Genomic DNA, 26,630 nt, shown 5'->3' on the forward strand with positions numbered 1-26,630 from the left:
GAACTTGATAAATGCTTTCCTACAAATTCTCCAAATTAAAATCATCAAAGGCTATATTCAATGTCCTTTTTATCTTCCTAACGTTGCCCACTTGACATCCCCACAGTCACCCTGTTCCTTAACACTGAACTTGAATGTATTATTCTGACCAGCTACTAGACTACCAAAGGTCCCCAGAGAGGAGAAGGGAGTACTACAATGAAGGTAGACTTGAAAACCTAACTTCATCACCCAAGGCCGCTAGTAAAGTTATTTAACAGGCTCTGGCCCATGTTTTTTATTACTATAAGTAAGAGACTCAACAAGTCCTGTTTTATAGATTTGTAGTGTGAATTCATATCTAGCAAGTGTTAGAAGAGTTCTGATTCCCCAAGATTCAATCAATAATAGTGATTTTCCCCCTTACTTTCCTGTATATAAACTATTCCCTTTTATAAGACATAATGTTCTCTTAAAAATTAATGGACAGATATCAGAGCTAGCTTTCCATTCTATTATGGGATGGCTTCCATAGCTGGTAGCTCCCTGAAGTTGACTGGGATTTTGTTGTTGTTGTTGTCATTGCACTTTTTCTACTGTATGAGGGATTTCTTATTTTGATGCTGTCCTTATTTGCTTGCTTTCTATTTGTCAGATCGATTTTAATTCTTTGGCTATATTTTCAGCCCCAGTACTGCAAGGAGCATATCTGATGCCTATTCTGTTTCCCCTTCACAGACTCTAGAACAACGTTGTTCACAATATGGCCCTGTAAACACTGCCCATTGACTTATGACACATCTCACTTGCTTCATCTAACACAGCACACAGGTATATATAAAAAAAAATAACTCAAAAATAAATATCTTTGCACCATGCTTGCCATTTGAAGAATTTCAGAGATGTTGGCATCTGCTTTGTATTTTTTTATTTGCAAAGATCAAATTATACAAACCCAATCACAGTAATAACCTAGTCATTTTCCTCACCACAAACACTCTAAAGTAGATGCTGCTATGCTACATTTGGGACAAAGGGAAAACGGAAAAAGAATTTTCCATTACATCTGTAAAACAGGATATCTATATGTTCTTTATGAAGTTTATTACTTAGCTACATAGCAGCTATGAATCTTAAAGGGAAGTGAAATTCCATGAGAATGAAATAAAAAATGAGAAAATATGTTAAAATTCAAACAACGCATAGTAGAATATACCTACACATTCTTGTAACAGTTACAGTTTTGGGGTTTTTTTTTTGGTTTGGTTTTGTTCTTTTTGTTTTTAAGAGTAAATTAAGAAACCTTACTAATGAACTTTTTGTAAAGCACTGCAGAGCATAATCTCACGAAACCTATAAATCCAGGGTAGCACAGACATCTCAGAGCATGCATCTGAGATGAGACAGCTATGTAAGTTTGTCATCTGCAAAGGCAACTGCTAAGTATTTCTCATCTTTAGTAGTCTCAAATATGAGATTTTCATACTTGAAACTAACCTAAAATCTGCCTTTGATACGATTATAATTACTTACAATGTATTGATAAAGTACTCATGTGTAAAATATGTTTACACTGTCACATTCACATGCACATGATAGTCCTTTGAGGTTTTAAGTTGTACTCACGTACGCTACCCCAGTGTTATCCTATGCAATACAGGAGAATACACAGCTCATTTTCATGCTACTTCTAGAAAGAATGGAGGCAGGGTTACCTCAACTCTCTATTCTTTGTATCAGTTCAGGAAAAAAAGCCATGCAATAAAAGGTTAGCAAGCTTAGTGTCCGGAAGTCCTCTAACAGACATGAATACTAAAAGTAGAAAGCTAAAAATATATGGGTAGTGGTGAACCATGATCACTGTTGTTTCTCTCAGTTGAAAGCTTCAAAGTCAGACTTATTTCCCTCAAAAGCTCTCCTCATAAAGGACAGATCCCTGAGCAGAGAGAGACCCCTGGGATATCCTCCACATCTGCTCCTCTTCAAAGTTTGGTGCTAGCATCACAATGGTGCCTAGTGTGCTGGCCCTTCAGTCTTGGCTTAGAAGAAAGTTAATGGGCTCCGAAGGGAGCTGCCTCCAGTATTCCAGTGACCACTCCTGTGTTGTGAGGACAAACAAGCTTCGAAAGAAGAAATGCGGAATACTTAAAAGTCCACATCTTATAAATAGCTGGAATGCAGAGGAAAAAAGTGTCGTTTGTGTTGAAATTTTAGTATTCTATTCCAGAGCAAAATACTTTCTAATTTGTGAGTAATGACTTGAACAAACCTTTCCCCAAATTAACTCTATTTTTTATGATTTGCATATTATTCTACATGCTTCATATGAATGGATCAGTTAAGTGATGCAAAGGGATAGCTATCTTTCATCTGAAGCTCAGTAGGTAAGTCACTGGTCTGAAGCGGACTAGATGAAGAAGCTCCAGGACCCTTGCCATTCAGATGCTAACACGCAAGTGCAGTTTCTCCAATAAATACAACATCATCAATAATTTCTAAAAGTCAAACTAGAGTGAAATCCAGCGACTCATATGAATTCCAAGCATAAAAGTTAAAATAGTGTATACCAAGTAATAAATTTTATTCTGAAAAATGGAAATGATTCAAAAATGAGTGGCAGAAATGGAAAATGGAGAGTGTGTCAACTTTCTCCTTTCATATATAAGAAATGCATCCCTAAAATGTTGTATTGACCCAGAGTCATATTGGTAAATAAAGGCAAGTGTTAAAATTCCCAGACAAGTGACCATGTTTCTGCAGCATAATTCAGAACGTTAAGTCTTTGACTTCTTAAAGGCAATCCTTTTAAATCAATTATTGAATTATTAACCATCCACCCTAGTTGGCCTGAGGAGAATATTGAAGAACGTCTAAGAAACACTTGCTCCTACCAGATCTGTACTGTGAAAGTGTAAGCAAAGCAAGAGTGGACGTTTTATGAATTGCAGCTTTTCAGGTTTCATGTTTGTTTGTTCATATGCTTATAAGATGGATTCAGGTAGCCCAGGCTGGCCTCAAACTTTCTATGAAGTTGAGAATGACCTTGAATGTCCTAGATATCTGTGTCCTAAGATCATGCCTCTACGTGGTGCTAAGGATGCAACCCAGGGCTTTATTCATGCTAGACAAGTAATCTACCAACTGAACTATATCTTCTGCTTTTTGAAGGCTCAATTTTTTTATTATATTGGAACAATAGTTCTGTCAAAATCAAGTGTTCCATCTAGCTTATGGCTTTAATCTCATGATAGATTGAATCAAAACTATAACTAATACTATCCTCTGGACCTAGGTAATAACTTAGCTTAGGAATACTCAGCGGACTCCTTGCTTAACAACGCTGCTGTCACTGAGGACACATGGGTGCATTGTATTCTGAAATCAAAGTGTGTGTAGAAGATACACATTTGCAGCTGGTACACAACAACATTAAAAAGCAAAGGCAGGCTCTACAAGAACTCCTTCTCTTTGAGAAATAATCTTCGGCTTGATTCTGCAGATAGCAGTCAGGAAGAGTAGGCAAACAATAAATGGAAGACAGAGAGAGACCAAGAAGCATATATGCAAATATTCACCATGTGACAACACATTTTTTTGTGCCTGACACTAAGATACTAGAGTTGCTTAGGCACCAAAGTCCCTATATGAAAATATTGTTATCATTATGTCTGTTGTGTTCTCAAATGCTGGTGTGAAAAGCTCAACTTGTAGTAAGAATTGATGGAAACAACTTTGGGGGAGGCAGACTTGTAACATAAGTTTGGTCATTGGGCTCATACCCTTTTTGTTAATTAATTAACAAATTAATTTGTTAACAAAGTAATTCCAAGTGCTGTAAATAACCCTGATCCCCAGTCCCCCAGTGCTCCCTCACTGTGACCCACCCTTTCCCCACCCACCCTCTTCTCCTTTGATAGGATGAGACCCCCTGCCTCTTCTCCTCTAAGAGTGAGGAATACCCCTGGGTATCCCCCACCTTGCCACAACATACATCAAGTCTCTGCCAGTTAAGGCACATCCTCTCCCATGGAGATCAGACAAGACAGTTCTCTGTTGGGGGAATGGATACCAATTTTGTATTTATTTTTAGATGGATTACCTTAGTTTATCACAGGTGCAGAAAGAAAGCTAAGTAGCTACCATAAAAAATCCCTGACCCCATCCATATGGTTCTGGAATTAGGTCTGTTTCAATCAACATTTCATTAATAAACTAGCCATCTAAAGGACTTCTGAATATTTTGTTCCTCTCAGGGTTATGAAAATGGATCAACTGTGAAGATCTGTTTTCACTATTAGATACAAAACTGAGTCTTCAAATATATTCAGATAAACTAATAAGAATAAACTTTTGCCTGTAAAAATGTAATCTATCTGAATAATCCATTCATGAAGTCACTTGATGGAAAAGATATGTTAAATTTATATACCTCTCATCTGAGAAACAACAACAAAAAAACCCTTTAAGTCAACTTTTGTTTGATATTTTCACTCAGTCATCTCATTAACAAGTATTTATTTGAAAATTTATGAGTGTGAAAAAGAAACTTTAAAGTTGAACACTGACGATTCTTCCCTCTTAATCCAAGTGAGAGCGAAAGGAGCAAGCAAACATTCTAGAAGATCCTGAAAATAAATGGGGCTGCAACAGAGACTCAAGTCAATGGAGCACAAGGCACTGGACTACTGTGCAAAGGGGTTTACTCTCATCCAGGAGATCAAACAGGGTCTCATTGAGGTAGTGTACCTGAAATGTAATCTGGTGAAGACCAGGAAGATATTTTTGGAGAAAACAAACACATGGGTGAGTACCTGTGGCAGCAATGAACATAAGAATAACCAAATATGCAGAAGCAAGCCTTAAACTGAAGTCAGTAACTAAGAGTAACTAAGAGGGGGTGGTTAGATTCTGGAGAGGTGGCTCTGAAGTTAAGAGCATCTCTAATTGAGTGAAGAAACTGATATAAGGGCTTTTTTTTTAATTGTTCATTTTAATGAGAAACATATTAATGCATTTGAACATGGAAATCACCAGGAAGCTGACAATTTCAGTTATGTCTTCATAATGATATAGAATGCTATGTCCTCTTATGGGAGAAAAAAACCTTATTAAATGTCTATTGCGTTCGTCACTGTTGAGACTTCTCTCAAGAATGTAATGGTCTTGTATCTCGGAGTTAAGCATCCAGAGTAGTTTTAACCATTCATTTTAAATTTTCCATCAGTTGATATACTTACAGATTTGAATTAAATTCTAGAGTTTATTAAGTTGCTTTGTTGAAATAAAAGAGCTCATTCATTATTCTTCTATAAAATGGCGTGCTATTCGCAATAGAATGGAGATTTGTTTGTGAATGGGGTCTTGAACTTTAGATGCTTTTTCCCATAATGAACTCCGAATCTCCCTATGCTTTAGAGCATTAGTTTTGTTAAGTCAGGATTCATCACTATGGAAGAACAACATATCAAGACACCAACTCACTAGGACATCAGACCTTTATAACATGGTCCAATAAGCATAAAAATGAAACTTTGATCAAGCTAAGTGATAGATACATATATTTTTAGAAAAATTAGCACTCTAAAAACTATGCCAATGATCTGATTAAATTATATTTGCTATGTAAACATTATAGTTTTAGTATTTAAACACAAAAATGCAGCTTCCTACGTAAAATATTTCTTATATACTAAATTAAACTAAGACTAAATACAATTGCCTTTTGTATTCATGGGTTCTGAGTCTCAGAATTCAAATAAGCATGGACCAAAACATTATAAAATATCTATATTGTACAATTTGATCTGTTCTTATCATCATTCTCTAAATAATCCAATAACTACTATTTATATAGTATATACACTGTATCATTTATTGTAAATGTAAATGTGAAGTGAAGTATATGTAAGGATGTATTTTCCACACATACTTCATCATTCCACATAAAAAATTTGAAAAGCTGTCAGTTTTACTATATGGAAGGGGTTGGGAAACCATTCTCCCATAAGCAGATGATGTTATAAAGTTGATAATTAGTATAAAAGAATGGTGCAAGTTGGAAAAATTGTTTTTGTTTTCAATTGCTATCCTAAACACATCAATATTCTTTTTAACTTAATAATGTTAATTTATATTTAATGAATTAGGTAAAACTATCCCTGCATTTTACATGTCAATAGGGTTAGTTCCGTTTCATCTTCTTCCCAGAAGGCACTGGGCCAGAGATGAGAAATGTTTCTTGCCCACTAAGTTTATAGAATGACAGACTCTATTTGCCAAGTTATAGGGATCTAGATGATGTAATATAAGTCTAAAGAAAAAAACACCCAATAAGCCTGAGGAAATAAAAAAACTGAAATATCAAATTGGATTGGATACTTACAAGATGTGGCATTTAAGACCCAGTCCCTTAAGACAAGGACGTCTACCTATTGACAATTAGGGAAGACTAATTGTTTAACTGAGGGAAACGCTTAATCACGGGCAGACTTCTGCCCACTTACTCTGTTTTATGTGGTGTTGGGTAAGAAAAGTAGGAAGCAAGAAACCATAGAAAAGACCGTAAATGTAGACAGGAAGATGATAATTGATCATGCATGTCATGCAAATGACTTTATGTTCTTAAAGTGATCACTGAAGCTGTGATTTTTTTTAACTTTTATATTGACTATTCAAAAATACAGAAGAGTTGCCAGCAAGTATGGAAAAATAAACAGAAATAACAATGGGTCTTTGTTCCACTTTCTCTTGTAGTTAGGCTCTTATAAGACTGTATTACTGCTTCTAATCCGGATAAGGATGCTGTGAAGGTAAAGGGCCCCCTTAACAGAGATCTGTGTTGTCTACTTTCAGCCGCAAGTACTCATCATTCACATGTAGCAACCCAACAGGCATTTATCTGTTTATTCATTTCCCAAAATTAGGTTGACTTCAAAGCTAAGAGGATTTTTATTCAGTCTGCAACTTTTTCACTTATATAATTATACCATTTGGAAATCGTAGAGCTTTGTCATACCTATCTGATATTTATGCCCTGTGTTTCCTCATTATGCTATTTCAACTAGCAATAATTTCGATAATTATGTCAACTGGAACCATGGAAAATGACATCTTTGATTTGTCCTCAACTACAGGGGAAATATTCCAACTCTTTTGATTAAGTCGGGTGATTATTATGTATTTTAAGTGACCCTACAAATTTTGTCATGATTGAGATGTCTTCTTTTTCATTCAATTATTATTTATTTTATGTTTCAGAGTATTTAACCTATGAGTTACTCAAAAGTAAATTAAATAGTTTTATGCTCAGTTTGCCTTTTTACTGTGTTTGTATGATCCATGTTGTCAAAGAAAAATATAATTTCAATTATTTTAAATTAGCTAAATGACTCTAACTGATACTCCTAGCAGTGAGAGAGATATGATGCCTGATGTGGTCACCGCCTGTAGCCATGCAGGACTCCCAGTGGAGGGAATAAGACAGCAATCCATCTACAATACCTTTGACAAAAATGTGCCCTGCTTTCACGATGTTTAGGGAAAGGGATGGAGCTGACTCTAAGGAAATGGCCAACCAACGATTGGTCCCAGTTGAGAACCATCCCAGGGCAAGAAGCAATCCCTGATTCTACTAAGGATACCCTGTTTTGCCTGTAGATGGGAGGATTCAGCCAGCAGCCAATGGAAACAGATACAGTGACTCACAGCCAATCATTAGATGGCTCTCAGGGAGTGTTGTAGAAGCCTTGAGGGAAGGATTGACGAACCTGAAGCAGGTAGGGGCACAAGGCGATCAACAGAGTGAACTAACCTGAACCCTTGGCGCCTCCCAGAGACTGAACCATCAACCAAAAAGCATACTTAGGCAGGATGTAAGTAACCCACACATGTAGCAGATGTGTAACTTGGTCTTCATGCGGGTTCACCAACAACTGGAGCAGGGCTATCCCTCACTCTGTTGTCTGCCTCCTGTGAACCCTGTTCCCCTAACTGGCCCACCTGTTTGGTCTCAGCGAGAAAGGATGCACCTAGTTTTGCAGTGAGTTGATGTTCCTGGATAGGTTGATGGGGAGGATTTCCCTCACTATAAGCAAAGCAGAGGGAAAGGGGCTGGTAGCTGGAGGAGGAAGGGGGCCGGGATCAGAATATAAAGTGACTAATAAATAATAACTAAATATATGCAAAAACTATCTAAATGGGAGTGAGGTTATATGTATATGTGAATGTATGTTTATGTGTCACAAGACAATAAACATCTTGAATTTTGTTTTATTGGAAACTAAAAATATGTAAACTGGTTTTGGGGTAGTAGATTAGGAAATGTTGATTATATCTACATGAGAATGATTACTTGTACATCATTGTTGGTTCAGTTTCTGTTGTCTTAATTGTTATTGATAAAGGGTTGATAAAGGGGCAGGGGAAGGGAAGAACCAGGGTAGAGACAGCCTAGAATGGAGTGTCATGTGTCAGAATCACCTATCTGAAACATCCCCAGGCCAGTGATTAAATGCAGTAAGCAACTAGACTCCCAGGTACAAATCATATTAGAATTCCAAACATAGTATGAATTAAAATCAAGATAATATACTTGTTCATGATAGTTTAGAAGTTTTAGATACATGACAAGAGACATGGGTAATAAATAGATAAAATAAATAAAAGACAAAGAATGTAGATTCAAATCAGTTTAATAGTCAATAGAACGTGGGAAGAAAGACTAATGCACAGATAGAGGCCAATACAATATTTCAAGGAGATTATCTAAGAACTATAAGCAGAATAAAACTCAGAGCTAATAAAATGGTACCAATAGGTCCAATTTTAGTTCAAAGGAAGAGAAATCATGACTTGAGAATGACAACAATTTTCAGAGAAGAGGGATGGAAATGAGAATGGGAATTCAACTTAATTTTCAAAGTGTAGTTGAAAGGCTTAATGCACACCATATACTGAACTGGAAGACTATGCTTTGATTGCCCCATGCCTTTGCAAAACTGATTAGGTCACCGTAGTACAGTGTGGCCAGTTCGGCAGTAGATGCTGTTCAATAGGCAACTATACTACATAAAAGGCACAGAGACAGAGACAATTTTCAAGAGATGATATGATTCAAGCTGAGATGTCTCAGATAAAAAACCTTCTCCAAGTACCTCTTAGGCATATACCCAAAGGATTCTCCATCCTAATGCCAAGACAGTTGATAACACATATTGACTATAGACAGAAATTAAAAACAGGCCTAGATGCCTTTCAACAGACGAGTGGATAAAGAAAGCTTGGTACATTTACACAATGGAAAATTAGTAAGCTATTTAAAATGAAAGAAATATGTTACTAAATGGTGACAGAAAATTCCATCCTGAGTGAAGTAACACAGACCTAAATACAGATATGCTATGTATTCACTTGCATGTGGATCTTAGCTGTTAAATTCTTCGATAACCAGGCTACAATCTGTATAACCACAGAGGTTAAGTAAAAAGTAAGATCCTGGAGGATGGAGGATGAATCTCCATAGGAAGGGCAAACAGAATAGATAGCTATGGCTGGGAAGAGGGAGACATGATCAGGTATTGGGTGGGAGGAAAGGACTGAAGCCCTGAGGGCCAACAGAAAGAATGGAAATAGGCAACCTCAGGAGGTAGGAGGTCAGGGGAACCCTCCAGAATGTACCACAGACCTGGGAGGTGAGAAAAATCTCAGGAGTCAAAGGGAGAGACCTTAGATGAAGTGCCCTATAGTGGGGAGAGGGAACTTGTTGAGCCCACCTCCAGAAGAAAGACCTAGTGAGAGATGGGGTTGCCATCCCACAGTCAAAACCTCCAACCCATAATTGTTTCTGTCCAAAAGAATGTAAGAGACAAAAATGGAGAAGAACATGAAAAGAAGGTCCAATTACAAGGCCCAAAGTGGGATCCAGCTCATGGGCAGGCCCCAAAGCCTGACACTATTACTGAGGCTATAGAGTGCTCACAGAAAGGACCTATCATGATTGCCCTCCAAAAGACCCAACAAGCAGTCAGATGCAGATATTTGTACCAAACCATTGGACAGAAGCTGATGACCCCTGTAGTTGAATTAGGGAAAACCTGGAAGAAGCTGAGAAGTAGGCCACCCTGTAGGAGGACCAGCAGACTCAATTAACCTGGACTCCCGAGATCTCTCAGACACTGGACCATCAACCATGCTGATATGAGGCTCCCAACACATATACAGCAGAGGACTGCAGGATCTGGGTTCAGTCAGAGAAAATGCACCTAACTCTCAAGAGACTGTATGCCTCAGGGAGTGGAGAGATCTGGTGGGGTGGGTAGAGTGGGGTCACCTTCATGGAGACCTGAGTGGGGGCGGGGGTGGGAGGAGGTATGGAATGTGGAACACTCAGGATGGACTAGGAAGGGGATAAAATCTGGAGTGTAAAAAAAAAGATTAAATAAAATCTAAATAAAGAAAATATTGTAGCTTTTAAGAGAGTGAACATTAATGTAACTAAGAGTATTTCATTAGTTTCTCAGTCATTACATTTTTGATCCTACATTAATGTGTTCGAAATAAAAAGAATATAAATAAAATGACAGTTCCTATCTTCCATCTTTAAAAAAATGATTTGGAGGATATAAACAATAGAATTCAGCAGTGGTTGGGAGGGAAGAGGGTTTCAAGGGAGGCAATAAAAGTAGGGACATTTAAAGCTAGGGGCCACTTGAGGGTTCATATGGAATCCTAATACAGTACAAGCTACTGGGTAAACAAAGAACACAAATGGGCAGAGACCATAACCAACAGTAGACTGGCAATACAAAATGAGCTCAATGGTAACTTTGGAAAATTTTTGTCTCCTAATGATTTGTCTAGGCTTTCCTTCCCCCACAACAGGTCTTTTGTATCTATCTGGTGGTTTCTGGTTTTGTATTCTTATGGGGTGTACTAATGTATGTGTCTTTGGATGTATGTGTTTCCTGTGCTTTTTCTGTGGCATAGTTTGTTCCTATTCTGGTTTGTTAGTTTGTGAGAGGGTCTGAGAGGAGTTGGAGAGAGAGAACCATGATGAGAACATAGTGCATGAAAAGTATGTTTTAAATAAATATATACAATATCAGAGAAAAGGAGCAAAAAGCAGAAGAGAATTCTGATGGGAAACTCTCTGACCAGCTGACGTGCAGGCAAGTCACGTAAGGCACGCCAAATCTTGTCAGTCATGTGCGGATGTGCGCTTTTGTTATGCCTTTTGTCTCCTGTACTCCTATCATTAACTTCCCACCCATAATACTGTCAGTAACTTCAATAAATCCATTGGTTTACACATATGCATAGACCAAAAGCAAAACAAGCAAGCAAAAGGCACTTTTCTATTGAGGAAGACCAAGGAAAAGCACACTAGGCAAAATAACTTGTCTACATAGGGAAAATAAATCAGAATGAAAAAAGATATAGGTGATGATAGCAGATGTCTACAGACAGAAGCAAAACAGCGAAGGTCTTTGACTCTGCCACTTATGACGTCAGTAGTGATGTCTGATAACAGACACTTCTGTGAAGTGATACAGACTGAAGCCAGATTACAATGTGATGAGGCATGGGAGGAGTAGGAAACCAAAGTGCTTTGGAAAGGGCTGTTTTATTTCAGAGAATCTAGGTTGTATAGAAGAAAATAAAAGTCCAAAAGTCAGCACATAACTTTTGAAATGGTAAAAAAAAATGAAAGAAAGAGTTTTTGTTTTGAGGTCAGAAAAAAATACCTTAAGACATTATAAATAAGGAGGACAAAAAAAGATACAGAAAATTTACAAAGATGTAAAATATGTCTTGTCAGCCACACAACAAATGTTTATAGAATCTCTATTCTGTTTTCGAGACCATCATTCCCAGATAAACTAAACAGCCAAGCTCTCTTGGTAGTGTTAGCTCATGTTTTAAATAAACAAACAAAACAAGTAGAAAGCCAATTCAAACTCAGATATTCATATTCTAGGCATTTCAACTCTGAGGTCACGGTAAGAACCAAGAAAGCTTAAAATGAATTCTTCTTTGTCACATTTGAATAGGCAGTGTCACATTTCAAAGTAAGCATTTGGTGTTAGGATTTATTTTGTTTTCCTCAAGAGGGCTGACTTAATAAAACAAAAAACACTTGATGTGTTGCAGGAACGTTAGTATGGAGCAAATGTGTCAAGATTGTTTCATGTGTTATATTACAAACTCTAAATGTCTATCAAGTGTACAGGATATAAAAACACTGCAAGAATAGTGAGAGATGCAGTAACACTTGCTTCAAAGTCTATTATATTTTTTTCAGAGACAGAAAACTAGCCAACTAAAAAACGATGGGAGTTTTACAGTGGTGGAGTGTGCAGGAGAATTTCATGAAGGTAGACAATGGCCTCACATTTCTTTCTCTGTACAATTGTTGAGTCGACAACCCTTAATATAACAAAATATCTCAATGATCGGATACTTTTCCCTACATGCCCCACTTATTGGTCTGATTTTCCTTATCAACCTGTGAGAGACTGCTACATTGTCAGATATTTAATTTGTGCCTGATTATCCCTAAACTATGTCCCTTAATTGTATTAAGAAGGTCTTAGCAAACTGTTATAAAATACAGTAGCTATTCATACATAGTAGCTATTCAACCATCCAAAGATACTTGTAGACTATTCACATTAATCATTTTGTTTCAACTACTGGCAATTTCTCCATCTTTTTCTGGGAGGTTATGCAATTACTTTCTCCATTACACATATGAACTGGAAAAAATTCAAGTGTAGAAAATTAAGATCATGCCACTGCATAGGGTGAACATTTTTTTTTATTAACTTGAGTATTTCTTATATACATTTCGAGTGTTATTCCCTTTCCCGGTTTCCGGGCAAACATCCCCCTCCCCCCTCCCCTTCTTTATGGGTGTTCCCCTCCCCATCCTCCCCCCCTTGTCGCCCTCCCCTCAACAATCTAGTTCACTGGGGGTTCAGTCTTAGCAGGACCCAGGGCTTCCCCTTCCACTGGTGCTCTTACTAGGATATTCATTGCTACCTATGAGGTCAGAGTCCAGGGTCAGTCCATGTATAGTCTTTAGGTAGTGGCTTAGTCCCTGGAAGCTCTGGTTGCTTGGCATTGTTGTACATATGGGGTCTCGAGCCCCTTCAAGCTCTTCCAGTTCTTTCTCTGATTCCTTCAACGGGGGTCCTATTCTCAGTTCAGTGGTTTGCTGCTGGCATACGCCTCTGTGTTTGCTGTATTCTGGCAAGTGGGTCAATGACCTCCACATCAAACCAGATACACTCAAACTAATAGGGTGAACATTTTTAAAGCAACATTATCAATATCTTGCTTGCGTGAGAGGTGGTCACATGGGAAAATTTGTGGCAAAAGCTATAGACACCTGAAAGTCTTCCAATTTCATCTCTATGGTAAGGTTTTAAAATATTTTAATATTTTTTTTATTTTTTACTCGTGTATGTGTGAGTGAGAGGGGGAAGGAAGAAGGAGAGGGGGGAGAGAGAGAGAGAGAGAGAGAGAGAGAGAGAGAGAGAGAGGAAAAGAATGTATATGTGCACTTGTGTATTGCATGTGCCTGAGAAAGACAGAAGAAGGTAATAAATACCAGAGGACTTATACACTGGAGTGTATAAGCTGGAGTTAGAAGCTTTTGTCTCTTGCCTGCCATGCATGCTGGAAAAGCAAACTCCAATTCTGTGCAAAAGCATTAAGCCCTCTCGACCACTGAGGCATTTCTCTTGGTCCTCTTCATTATGTTTCAATTTAAATAGGAATATGTAAAGATTTCTATATTTTCCATCTAGTTAGATTTCCCAGAAAATCCAGTATCATATTAAATACGATACTATATTAGTTACCACACACACCCAGATGTTTCAAAAGTCTTAAAAACTACATTTACTTCTTTCTGAGTGCACACAGATATCAATGCTTGTATCATGCTATGGATGTAGTCAGAGGACCACCTGAAGGAGGAGTCATTTCTCTCCATGTGTGTTCTGCAGATTGAACACAGGTCATCAGATATGGTACCCAAGAGCTCTACCCAAAAGTCCAACTTCTAACTCAATGGTTCTCAGTCTTTCTAATGCTGAGTCCTTTAATACACTTTCTCGTGATGTGGTGACCCCAATCATAAAATTACTTTTGTTGCTACTTCAGAATGGTAATTTTGCTGCTGATATGAATTGTAATGTAAATACCTGTGTTTTCGGATAATTTGTGGGGGTCATGATCGACAGGTTGTGAACCACTGTATGTTGTTGAGTATGTTGATCCGTCTTCATGTAAGAGGCTGATAGAGCTACAGAAAGGAAGCCCCTAAGAGGAATTCTCCAATACAAATATAGAAACCTTATTTCAGGGCGACAATAATTACTATAACAGAGTTTTCAAGCCATTAACCATTCAACTCTTGAGTCTAATCACTCTAGATTTCTTTCTCTTTTTACATTCAGAGTTGTAATTAGAAACCATGGAAAATATGTAACTAAGATAGACAAAATATTTTTTTGTAAATCCACTGATTCTCTAGAAAAACAAGATGTGAATATATTTTGTTCATTTCATGATAATGCTTTCTTAGGATTTTAAATCCGCATCACTTTGTAAATAACATTTACAACTCTCCTGGCATAGGTTTTATGTTTGATATTGTATTTTCTCCAAAATTTTGTTTCTATTCATTTTTTCATTAACACCATAAGAGCAGGTGGTGGTTATTTTCTTCATGTTTGTTTCCCTTTTGAAATAACTTCTAAAGAATCTATAGCAGTTCTTCCTATTGCCATCCGTCTTTCTTTTTATTTTCCTTTTTATTGGTTATTTTCTTTATCTACTTTTCAAATGTTATCCCCTTTTCTGGTTTCCCCTCCAGAAATCCCCTATGCCATCCTCCCCTCCCCCTGCTTCTATGAAGATACTCCCCCACCTGCTCATCCACTCCCTCCCACCTCCCACCCTGATATTCCCCTACACTAGGGCATCAAGCCTCCACAGGACCAAAGGGCTACCCTCCCACTGATGCTCAATAAGGCAATCCTTTGTTACATATCCATCTGGAGCTATTGCTCCCCCCATGTGTACTATTTGGTTGGTGATTTAGTCCCTGAGATCTTTGGGGGATCTGTTTGGTTGATATTGTTCTTCCTATGGGGTTGCAAACCTCTTCAGCTCCTACAGTCCTTGCCCTAACTTCTCCATTAAGGCCCACATGCTCAGTCTGATATTTGGCTGCATGCATCTACATCTGTATTGGTCAGACTATGACAGAGCCTCTCAGAGGACATCCATATCAGGCTCCTGCCAGTAATCACTTCTTGGCATCAGCAATAGTGTCTGGGTTTGGTGTCTGCAGATGGGATGCGGCAGTCTCTTGATGGCCTTTCCTTCAGTTTCTGCTCCACTCTTTGTCCCTGTGTTTTCTTTAGCAGTGGGGGAGGGGGAACTTGGGGTAGCCACTAGGAAGTCCCAGATTCCAGGACCCAAATAGGAGGACATTAGCCAAAATATTCAACAACAGGGAGATAGAAACTGTAGCGACTATATCCAGTGGATAGGCATGGTCCCTGGTTGAGCAATGGGGCTACCCATTCATCTCAAAAATATTAATCCAGAATCCCTCCTGTCAAAAGGAAATGCAGTGACATCCACCTTTCACCAGTACTATCCAGGCATACTCATAAAGAACAATCAGTAAAATAAGGGTCCTGTATACAATATCACTTCTATTTTCTTACCTCATATAAAACTGTTGTGTTTCCATGTAGAAGAGGACCATAGCAAATATAGGAATGTCCGACAACCCAGCCTAAGTCAGAAGCTGCCCACCATACCTAAAACAAATTTAAAATGATGATAAAATATTTGTCTTAGTCAGCAAAATGCCATGTGCTATAAATGTGAAATCATGGTTACCTCTCCAGGTTTAAGTCCATATATGGAAGACATTGTCCAGTTCAACATTACAGCATATCCCCCAGTGGGTCTAACTACACCCTTAAAAAGAGGGGAAAATGAAGTTAACATCTTCGAAAAATGTTAAAAGGTTTACTGTCTTCATACAATCTCCCATAAACATTACAGATTTAAATCACTCAGTATTCTGTGAGCTACAAGTTACATTGACTCATATATAATTGTATTTCAATTGTTATTTCTTTTAATTCTCTAATAGAAACCCCAGAGCATATGTGTTTAGCATTACTATTTATAGAAAAACATTATTCTATGACATCCTTACTAGCATATGCAAACATACAATATCACAGTCATATAATACAATTTTAGTGGCAATATTACATTATAGTATCAATATTACATTTTCAAATGCATTAACAGAACAAAAATTGAAACTGCTCAAACTAAATGCAAATTAAATTAAATTTAACAAAAAGCCAAGGGAAGTTATCTGTTTAAGATATAGACCAACAGAACATCCATTCCTTATGATTATGACAATGTGCTGCTTAGAGGAAACAAAGTTACCTTCTAATTGAGACCTAATTACACTGCTAAGTGGGAATCACACAGAACAATATGGGAGTTGAGCAATATGTTAATGATGATCTCCAGAACTCTGAACAATGAATCCTGATGAGTTAGCCTTAAGGCTAACAGGTGTGTTTTATGTTACATTTAGGGCCAAATCAAGGCATTACTACATTTTCACAAATCTGTTGCCAGTGCCTTCCCTTAACTTTGGAAACTACCCAAACCCAACAGAGGATATTTGAAACGTAGACACATGAGTCACCAAGAGAAGAATGAATGCTAAATATAATAATTAGAACTGTTTATTTCACCATTATAAATATTAGCAGTCATTAGTGCCAAAAGACATGGCCCTTGAAAGGAGCTAGCAAATGCCTACTGAGTAAAAACAATAATTTAAAAGTCATGTGCCCTTCAAAGCATCTCTGAGTTGTTTTCTTCAAAACATTATCCTACTCAATGGGCTAAACATGCCCTAATTAATGGATGTTCTCTTAGTTGTACACTTTTGGTATCATTGTGCAATTATAAGGCATATATATGATTCAGGAGATGAAAAAGAAAAAATAAATAAAAACACACTGACTTTGCTGTAGCTCCTATTCTGGCTGCGCTCCTCAGGCTCCGCCAATGAAACACAGGCGTCAAACTGTGGAACATATTATATGTACCAACGATACCTGGTCTCTTGGCAAATATCAGGTGCAGATTTATTGACATTTGAGCGCCAATTTCTATGTTGTATGATGCAATTGACATACAGATGGCTCTCTTGTTCACCTTGGGAGTATTAGAAATTATGAACCTCTTGTCCAATAACCATTTAATACACACTTAGTCACCAAATCCAAATTAATGAACTCTGTCCTATCTCCCTTTGCTTATTAGTTTCAGTAAAAATGAGTTGGGTGTTTTGATGATGGTCGAGGAATTTAATGTATGGGTATTAATGACTGTTCCTAAAAGCCTTCCACTCTTTTGAAAAGGAGACATCATCCAGTTTCTTTTGTATACTCTATTTTTTCACGTATTACAGTAGAGAAAGCTATGTGATGCCAGCAATGCTTTCAACTATGATGTTTGAAAAGCTTCTCTTCACAACACCTGACACAGCATTTTATTTTAATTTAATTCATTTGAAAAAAAGTTTTATGATATCAGTTTTCGTATTCTGGGTTTCCTTTTTGTTTAAACTGGGACTTGTAAAACTATTTTAACTGTTACTCAAAATATGTGAGATGTAACCATTAGCCCTTATGCCACATTTGAAAAATGGAGACAATAGTTTATGGAAATAAGAGAAACAAACGTGATCAGATTTTAAAGTCAATTTTGAGGAGAAATCCCAGCAAGGTAAGCCACTTCTTATTCTGGGATTCTCGAGCTCTTAAGTATATTTCATTTTTCTTTGTCCTTTATCTTAAGAAGCATCAATGTGTGAAACCTAGTACTTTGCCTGATGTTCATTAAAGGCTGTTTATTAATTTGATTTTTTTCCTTGAATTTCACTCAGATACTATGTTTAGATCATGCTTTACCCCCAACTCCTCTCAACCTTCTTCCCCACCCAGTTTTATGTTTTCTCTTTTGGTCTGTCATTCAAATATTAATTTAGAAAACAACATAATAATAAGAAACACACACACACACACACACACACACACACACACACACACACAAATAAACCCACAACAGCAAAAATCAAAATAATGAAGCAAAAGACTGAGACAAAAACACAAATGTCAAAACAAAGAAAAACGAAGTAAAGCATCTTCAAAAACACAAGTGAGTTCATTTTGTGGTGCCCAACTACTTGTAAGCATGCAGCCTGCTCTGTATTGTGGTTGATAAACCCAGTAGAGTAGACTCCATTGGAGAAAAATGAGGTTCCCTTTGCCCGTAGATATCAATTGCAGATAGCTTCTCGGTTAGGTGTGTAACCCTGTGTGCATCTCCACCTCTCACTGCTGGGACCCCACATCTGTTTTGAACCTGTGTATGTCTTGTGTATATTGCTACAGTCTCCATGAGTCATATGTGTATCAGTCCTTCTAGGTCAGGAAGATGCTATTTCCTTGGAGTCATCTACTACCTCTAGCTCTTAAAATCTTTCCCTCCCCTTTAGACATAGACTGCTGAAACTCTAAAGTATGGGTTCAAAGAAGGTATCCTATTTAGGACTAAGTACTCCAATTTCCTCACTCTCTGCATATTTCCCAGTAGTGGGTCTCTGTGTTAATTGCCACCAGTGCAAGAAGAATCTCCTTTGCTGGGGGTGGAGCGAGACATTCATCTGTAGATATAGCAGCGCGCCATTAGGAATCATGTTGCTGCTATATTTCTGTAACAGAATAATAACATTAGTCTTTACTCTCGGCCCATGACATATCCAGTATCAAGTTCTTGGCCGTATTAGCAGTGTTGAGTATGGGCTCCATGTCATGAAATAGGCCTTCAAAGAAATCATTAAATGATTGGTCAGTCCCAAAGCCTTTATTCTGCTATTACATCAGTTTGTCTTTTAGGCAGGTTACTGTTTTAGGTCATAGAATTTATAGCTGTTGATATCGATGGTTACATTTTTTTCTCCAGTATCATTCAGAGTACCCTCCAATACCAATACTGTGCACACTAGTCAGTAAGGGTGAAGCTTCTAGTTAGGCATGAAGTAGAATTCTCCATAAGTAATGGCATATGTAAGTGTTATCTTAGTGTTTTTGCATTGTATCAAGGAATTATTTATTAACATTAATGGAGAAAATTTTAGATGGTAAAATGCAATGTCTAGATATTATGAAAAGTAAAGGCCTGGGCTATACAACTAAGTAGTAATGCAAAATTAAAACATAGAAGATAAATTTAAACTTTGAAAATGTTTCTATTTCTCTATAATGACTACTTCTTGGCATGATGCTTACAAATTTATTGTAGAAATTAATCAATAGTTAAAGTTATGCTACACAAAAGAACAAAGCCATTATAAGTTAGCCATTTCACTTATAAAAGTTAAATCAGGATCAAGTAATCTATTTAAACAGCCCTATAACCCCTGAAGAAATAAAGGCAGTCATTAGAAGTAGACCAATTTAAAAAGTGCCTAAGGCCAGATGGTTTTAGTGCATAATTCTACCAGACTTTTAAAGAAGAGTTAATATCAATACTCCTCAAACTATTTCACAAAACAGAAACAGAAGAAACACTGCTAAACTTGCTCTACAAGGCCACAGCCACCCTAATAACTAAACCACACAAAGACTCAACAAAAAAAAAGAGAATTTCAGACTGACTTCTCTTATGAACATTGATGCAGAATACCCAATAAACATCAAATCCAGGAACACATCAAAGACATCGTCCATCAATAAGGTTTCATCTCAGGGATGCAGGGATGGTTTTATTATATATGTGTTATATAACTATAACAAAGCAGGTGAAGAAAGACAAGAACTTCAAGTCCCTGAAGAAAGAAAATGAAGAAGACATCAGAAGATGGAAAGATCTCCCATGCTCATCAAGAAGTAGGATTAACAGTGAAAATGGCCATCTTACCAAAAGCAATCTACAGATTCAATGTAATCCCCATCAAAATTTCAACACTACTTTTTATAAACCTTGAAAGAGCAATTCATATGGGAAAAAATGAAGCCAGCCAAAACAGTGCTGAACAATAAAAGGATTTCGGGAGGAATCATCATCTCTGATCTCAAGCTGTACTACAGAGCAATAGTTACAAAAATGGCAGAGTCATGGTTCAGAGACAGACACATTGATCAATGGAATCGAATTGAAGATCCAGAAATAAACTAACACACCTAGTGACACTTAATTTTTGATAAAGCCAAAAGCTTGCAGTGGAAAAGTTAAAGCATCATTAACAATTGCTGTTGAACTAACTGAATGTCTACATGTAGAATGAAAATAGATCCATGTTTATCACCCTGCACAAACTCAAGTCCAAGTTGATCAAGGACCTAAACATGAAAGAAGATACACTGAATCTCATAGAAGAGAAAGTGGGAAATATCATAGAAGACATTGTTACAGGAGGAAATTTCCTAAATAGAACTCCAATGGCTCAGGCTCTAAGATCAACAATAGATACATGGGACTTCATGAAACCGCAAAGCTTTTATAAGGCAAATATACTATACGACAAATCAATAAACTATAGTTTGGGAAATGATCTTCACCAGCCCTACATATGACAGAGGGCTAATATCCAAAATTTACAAAGAACTCAAGAAGTTAAACACCAACAAATGACCCAATTAAAAAGTGGGGTAGAGAACTAAGCACATAATTCTCAACATAGGAATTGTGAATGGCTGAGAAAGGTCAGTCTTTAGTCATCAAGGAAGGCAAATCAAAACAACTCTGAGGTTATATCTTATACACATCAGAATGGCAAAGATCAAAAACTCAAGACATCACTCATGCTGTGAGGATGTGGAACAAGGGGAACACTCTTGCATTGCTGGTGGTAGTACAAACTTCTACAACCACTTTGGAAATCAATTTGGAAGGTTTTTCAGAAAACTGGGAAAAGGTCTACCTCAAGATCCAGCTATACCGCTCCTGGGAATATATCAAAAGATGATCCATCAAAGCACAAAGACACTTGCTCAACTATATCCATAGAAGCTTTATTCATAATAGCCAGAGAGTGGAAACAACCTAGATCTCCCTAATCTGAAGAATGGATAAAGAAAATGAGCATGTGCACAAAGCAGTACGATTCATCTATTAAAAACAAAGACATCAGAAAGTCCCACACCCGCGGATCCCGGCCTGCAGCAGCTCTCTGCTCCCAGACCCCGTGAGAGAGAGAGACCTCACCGCCTGGTCAGGTGGGCACTCCTGAGGCTGCAGAGCGGAAGAGACCACCAACACTGCCCACCCCTGCCCACATCCCTGGCCCAAGAGGAAACTGTATAAGGCCTCTGGGCTCCCGTGGGGGAGGGCCCAGGAGCGGCAGGACCCCTGCCTGAGACACCGCCCGAACTTTAAGGAAACAGACCGGATAAACAGTTCTCTGCACCCAAATCCCGTGGGAGGGAGAGCTAAACCTTCAGAGAGGCAGACAAGCCTGGGAAACCAGAAGAGACTGCTCCCTGCACACACATCTCGGACGCCAGAGGAAAAAGCCAAAGACCATCTGGAACCCTGGTGCACTGAAGCTCCCGGAAAGGGCTGCGCACATCTTCCTGGTTGTTGCCGCCACAGAGAGCCCGAGGGCAGCACCCCGCGAGCGAACTTGAGCCTCAGGACCACAGGTAAGACCAACTTTTCTGCTGCAAGTGACCTGCCTGGTGAACTCAAGACACAGGCCCACAGGAACAGCTGAAGACCGGTAGAGAGGAAAAATTACACGCCCGAAAGCAGAACACTCTGTTCCCATAACTGGCTGAAAGAAAACAGGAAAACAGGTCTACAGCACTCCTGACACACAGGCTTATAGGACAGTCTAGCCACTGTCAGAAATAGCAGAACAAAGTAACACTAGAGATAATCTGATGGCGAAAGGCAAGCGCAGGAACCCAAGCAACAAAAACCAACACTACATGGCATCATCGGAGCCCAATTCTCCCACCAAAACAAACATGGAATATCCAAACACACCAGAAAAGCAAGATCTAGTTTCAAAATCATATTTGATCATGATGCTGGAGGACTTCAAGAAAGACGTGAAGAACTCCCTTAGAGAAACACAGGAAAACATTAATAAACAAGTAGAAGCCTACAGAAAGAAATCGCAAAAATGCCTGAAAGAATTCCAGGAAAACATAAATAAACAAGTAGAAGCCCATAGAGAGGAGACACAAAAATCCCTGAAAGAATTCCAGAAAAACACAATCAAACAGTTGAAGGAATTAAAAATGGAAATAGAAGCAATCAAGAAAGAACACATGGAAACAACCCTGGATATAGAAAACCAAAAGAAGAGACAAGGAGCTGTAGATACAAGCTTCACCAACAGAATACAAGAGATGGAAGTGAGAATCTCAGGAGCAGAAGATTCCATAGAAATCATTGATTCAACTGTCAAAGATAATGTAAAGCGGAAAAAGCTACTGGTCCAAAACATACAGGAAATCCAGGACTCAATGAGAAGATCAAACCTAAGGATGATAGGTATAGAAGAGAGTGAAGACTCCCAGCTCAAAGGACCAGTAAATATCTTCAACAAAATCATAGAAGAAAACTTCCCTAACCTAAAAAAAGAGATACCCATAGGCATACAAGAAGCCTACAGAACTCCAAATAGATTGGACCAGAAAAAAAACACCTCCCGTCACATAATTGTCAAAACACCAAACGCACAAAATAAAGAAAGAATATTAAAAGCAGTAAGGGAAAAAGGTCAAGTAACATATAAAGGCAGACCTATCAGAATCACACCAGACTTCTCGCCAGAAACTATGAAGGCCAGAAGATCCTGGACTGATGTCATACAGACCCTAAGAGAAAACAAATGCCAGCCCAGGTTACTGTATCCTGCAAAACTCTCAATTTACATAGATGGAGAAACCAAGATATTCCATGACAAAACCAAATTTACACAATATCTTTCTACAAATCCAGCACTACAAAGGATAATAAATGGTAAAGCCCAACATAAGGAGGCAAGCTATACCCTAGAAAAAGCAAGAAACTAATCGTCTTGGCAACAAAACAAAGAGAATGAAAGCACACAAACATAACCTCACATCCAAATATGAATATAACGGGAAGCAATAATCACTATTCCTTAATATCTCTCAACATCAATGGCCTCAACTCCCCAATAAAAAGAAATAGATTAACAAACTGGATACGTAACGAGGACCCTGCATTCTGCTGCCTACAGGAAACACACCTCAGAGACAAAGACAGACACTACCTCAGAGTGAAAGGCTGGAAAACAACTTTCCAAGCAAATGGTCAGAAGAAGCAAGCTGGAGTAGCCATTCTAATATCAAATAAAATCAATTTTCAACTAAAAGTCATCAAAAAAGATAAGGAAGGACACTTCATAGTCATCAAAGGAAAAATCCACCAAGATGAACTCTCAATCCTAAATATCTATGCCCCAAATACAAGGGCACCTACGTACGTAAAAGAAACCTTACTAAAGCTCAAAACACACATTGCACCTCACACAATAATAGTGGGAGATTTCAACACCCCACTCTCATCAATGGACAGATCATGGAAACAGAAATTAAACAGAGATGTAGACAGACTAAGAGAAGTCATGAGCCAAATGGACTTAACGGATATTTATAGAACATTCTATCCTAAAGCAAAAGGATATACCTTCTTCTCAACTCCTCATGGTACTTTCTCCAAAATTGACCATATAATTGGTCAAAAAACGGGCCTCAACAGGTACAGAAAGATAGAAATAATCCCATGCGTGCTATCGGACCACCACAGCCTAAAACTGGTCTTCAATAACAATCAAGGAAGAATGTCCACATATACTTGGAAATTGAACAATGCTCTACTCAATGATAACCTGGTCAAGGAAGAAATAAAGAAAGAAATTAAAAACTTTTTAGAATTTAATGAAAATGAAGGTACAACATACCCAAACTTATGGGACACAATGAAAGCTGTGCTAAGAGGAAAACTCATAGCGCTGAGTGCCTGCAGAAAGAAACAGGAAAGAGCATATGTCAGCAGCTTGACAGCACACCTAAAAGCTATAGAACAAAAAGAAGCAAATACACCCAGGAGGAGTAGAAGGCAGGAAATAATCAAACTCAGAGCTGAAATCAACCAAGTAGAAACAAAAAGGACCATAGAAAGAATCAACAGAACCAAAAGTTGGTTCTTTGAGAAAATCAACAAGATAGATAAACCCTTAGCCAGACTAACGAGAGTACACAGAGAGTGCGTCCAAATTAACAAAATCAGAAATGAAAAGGGAGACATAACTACAGATTCAGAGGAAATTCAAAAAATCATCAGATCTTACTATAAAAACCTATATTCAACAAAACTTGAAAATCTTCAGGAAATGGACAATTTCCTAGACAGATACCAGGTACTGAAGTTAAATCAGGAACAGATAAACCAGTTAAACAACCACATAACTCCTAAGGAAATAGAAGCAGTCATTAAAGGTCTCCCAACCAAAAAGAGCCCAGGTCCAGACGGGTTTAGTGCAGAATTCTATCAAACCTTCATAGAAGACCTCATACCAATATTATCCAAACTATTCCACAAAAATGAAACAGATGGATCACTACCGAATACCTTTTACGAAGCCACAATTACTCTTATACCTAAACCACACAAAGACACAACAAAGAAAGAGAACTTCAGACCAATTTCCCTTATGAATATCGACGCAAAAATACTCAATAAAATTCTGGCAAACCGAATTCAAGAGCACATCAAAACAATCATCCACCATGATCAAGTAGGCTTCATCCCAGGCATGCAGGGATGGTTTAATATACGGAAAACCATCAACGTGATCCATTATATAAACAAACTGAAAGAACAGAACCACATGATCATTTCATTAGATGCTGAGAAAGCATTTGACAAAATTCAACACCCCTTCATGATAAAAGTCCTGGAAAGAATAGGAATTCAAGGCCCATACCTAAACATAGTAAAAGCCATATACAGCAAACCAGTTGCTAACATTAAACTAAATGGAGAGAAACTTGAAGCAATCCCACTAAAATCAGGGACTAGACAAGGCTGCCCACTCTCTCCCTACTTATTCAATATAGTTCTTGAAGTTCTAGCCAGAGCAATCAGAGAACAAAAGGAGATCAATGGGATACAGATCGGAAAAGAAGAGGTCAAAATATCACTATTTGCAGATGATATGATAGTATATTTAAGTGATCCCAAAAGTTCCACCAGAGAACTACTAAAGCTGATAAACAACTTCAGCAAAGTGGCTGGGTATAAAATTAACTCAAATAAATCAGTTGCCTTCCTCTATACAAAAGAGAAACAAGCCGAGAAAGAAATTAGGGAAACGGCACCCTTCATAATAGACCCAAATAATATAAAGTACCTCGGTGTGACTTTAACCAAGCAAGTAAAAGATCTGTACAATAAGAACTTCAAGACACTGAGGAAAGAAATTGAAGAAGACCTCAGAAGATGGAAAGATCTCCCATGCTCATGGATTGGCAGGATTAACATAGTAAAAATGGCCATTTTACCAAAAGCAATCTACAGATTCAATGCAATCCCCATCAAAATACCAATCCAATTCTTCAAAGAGTTAGACAGAACAATTTGCAAATTCATCTGGAATAACAAAAAACCCAGGATAGCTAAAGCTATCCTCAACAATAAAAGGACTTCAGGGGGAATCACTATCCCTGAACTCAAGCAATATTACAGAGCAATAGTGATAAAAACTGCATGGTATTGGTACAGAGACAGACAGATAGACCAATGGAATAGAATTGAAGACCCAGAAATGAACCCACACACCTATGGTCACTTGATTTTTGACAAAGGAGCCAAAACCATCCAATGGAAAAAAGATAGCATTTTCAGCATATGGTGCTGGTTCAACTGGAGGTCAACATGTAGTAGAATGCAGATCGATCCATGCTTATCACCCTGTACAAAGCTTAAGTCCAAGTGGATCAAGGACCTCCACATCAAAGCAGACACACTCAAACTAATAGAAGAAAAACTAGGGAAGCATCTGGAACACATGTGCACTGGAAAAAATTTCCTGAACAAAACACCAATGGCTTACGCTCTAAGATCAAGAATCGACAAATGGGATCTCATAAAACTGCAAAGCTTTTGTAAGGCAAAGGACACTGTGGTTAGGACAAAACGGCAACCAACAGATTGGGAAAAGATCTTTACCAATCCTACAACAGATAGAGGCCATATATCCAAATTATACAAAGAACTCAAGTAGTTAGACCGCAGGGAGACAAATAACCCTATTAAAAAATGGGGTTCAGAGCTAAACAAAGAATTCACAGCTGAGGAATGCCGAATGGCTGAGAAACACCTAAAGAAATGTTCAACATCTTAGTCATAAGGGAAATGCAAATCAAAACAACCCTGAGATTTCACCTCACACCAGTGAGAATGGCTAAGATCAAAAACTCAGGTGACAGCAGATGCTGGCGAGGATGCGGAGAAAGAGGAACACTCCTCCATTGTTGGTGGGA

General features: G+C 38.0%; 1 protein-coding gene across 3 annotated transcripts in view; it reads right to left on the minus strand.

Moving 5' to 3' along the window:
* Acss3 (acyl-CoA synthetase short-chain family member 3) overlaps window positions 1–26,630 on the minus strand; it is a 209,076-nt gene that overhangs the window by 94,905 nt on the left and 87,541 nt on the right. For all 3 annotated transcript variants that reach the window (NM_001414941.1, NM_001108091.2, XM_087557233.1), the window contains 2 exon segments: window positions 15,723–15,818; window positions 15,901–15,981. In NM_001414941.1, the coding sequence (NP_001401870.1) occupies window positions 15,723–15,818; window positions 15,901–15,981 (177 nt within the window).

The sequence above is a fragment of the Rattus norvegicus genome, chromosome 7 (assembly GCF_021556685.1).
Source record: "Rattus norvegicus strain SHRSP/BbbUtx chromosome 7, alternate assembly SHRSP_T2T, whole genome shotgun sequence".
NCBI lineage: Eukaryota > Metazoa > Chordata > Mammalia > Rodentia > Muridae > Rattus > Rattus norvegicus.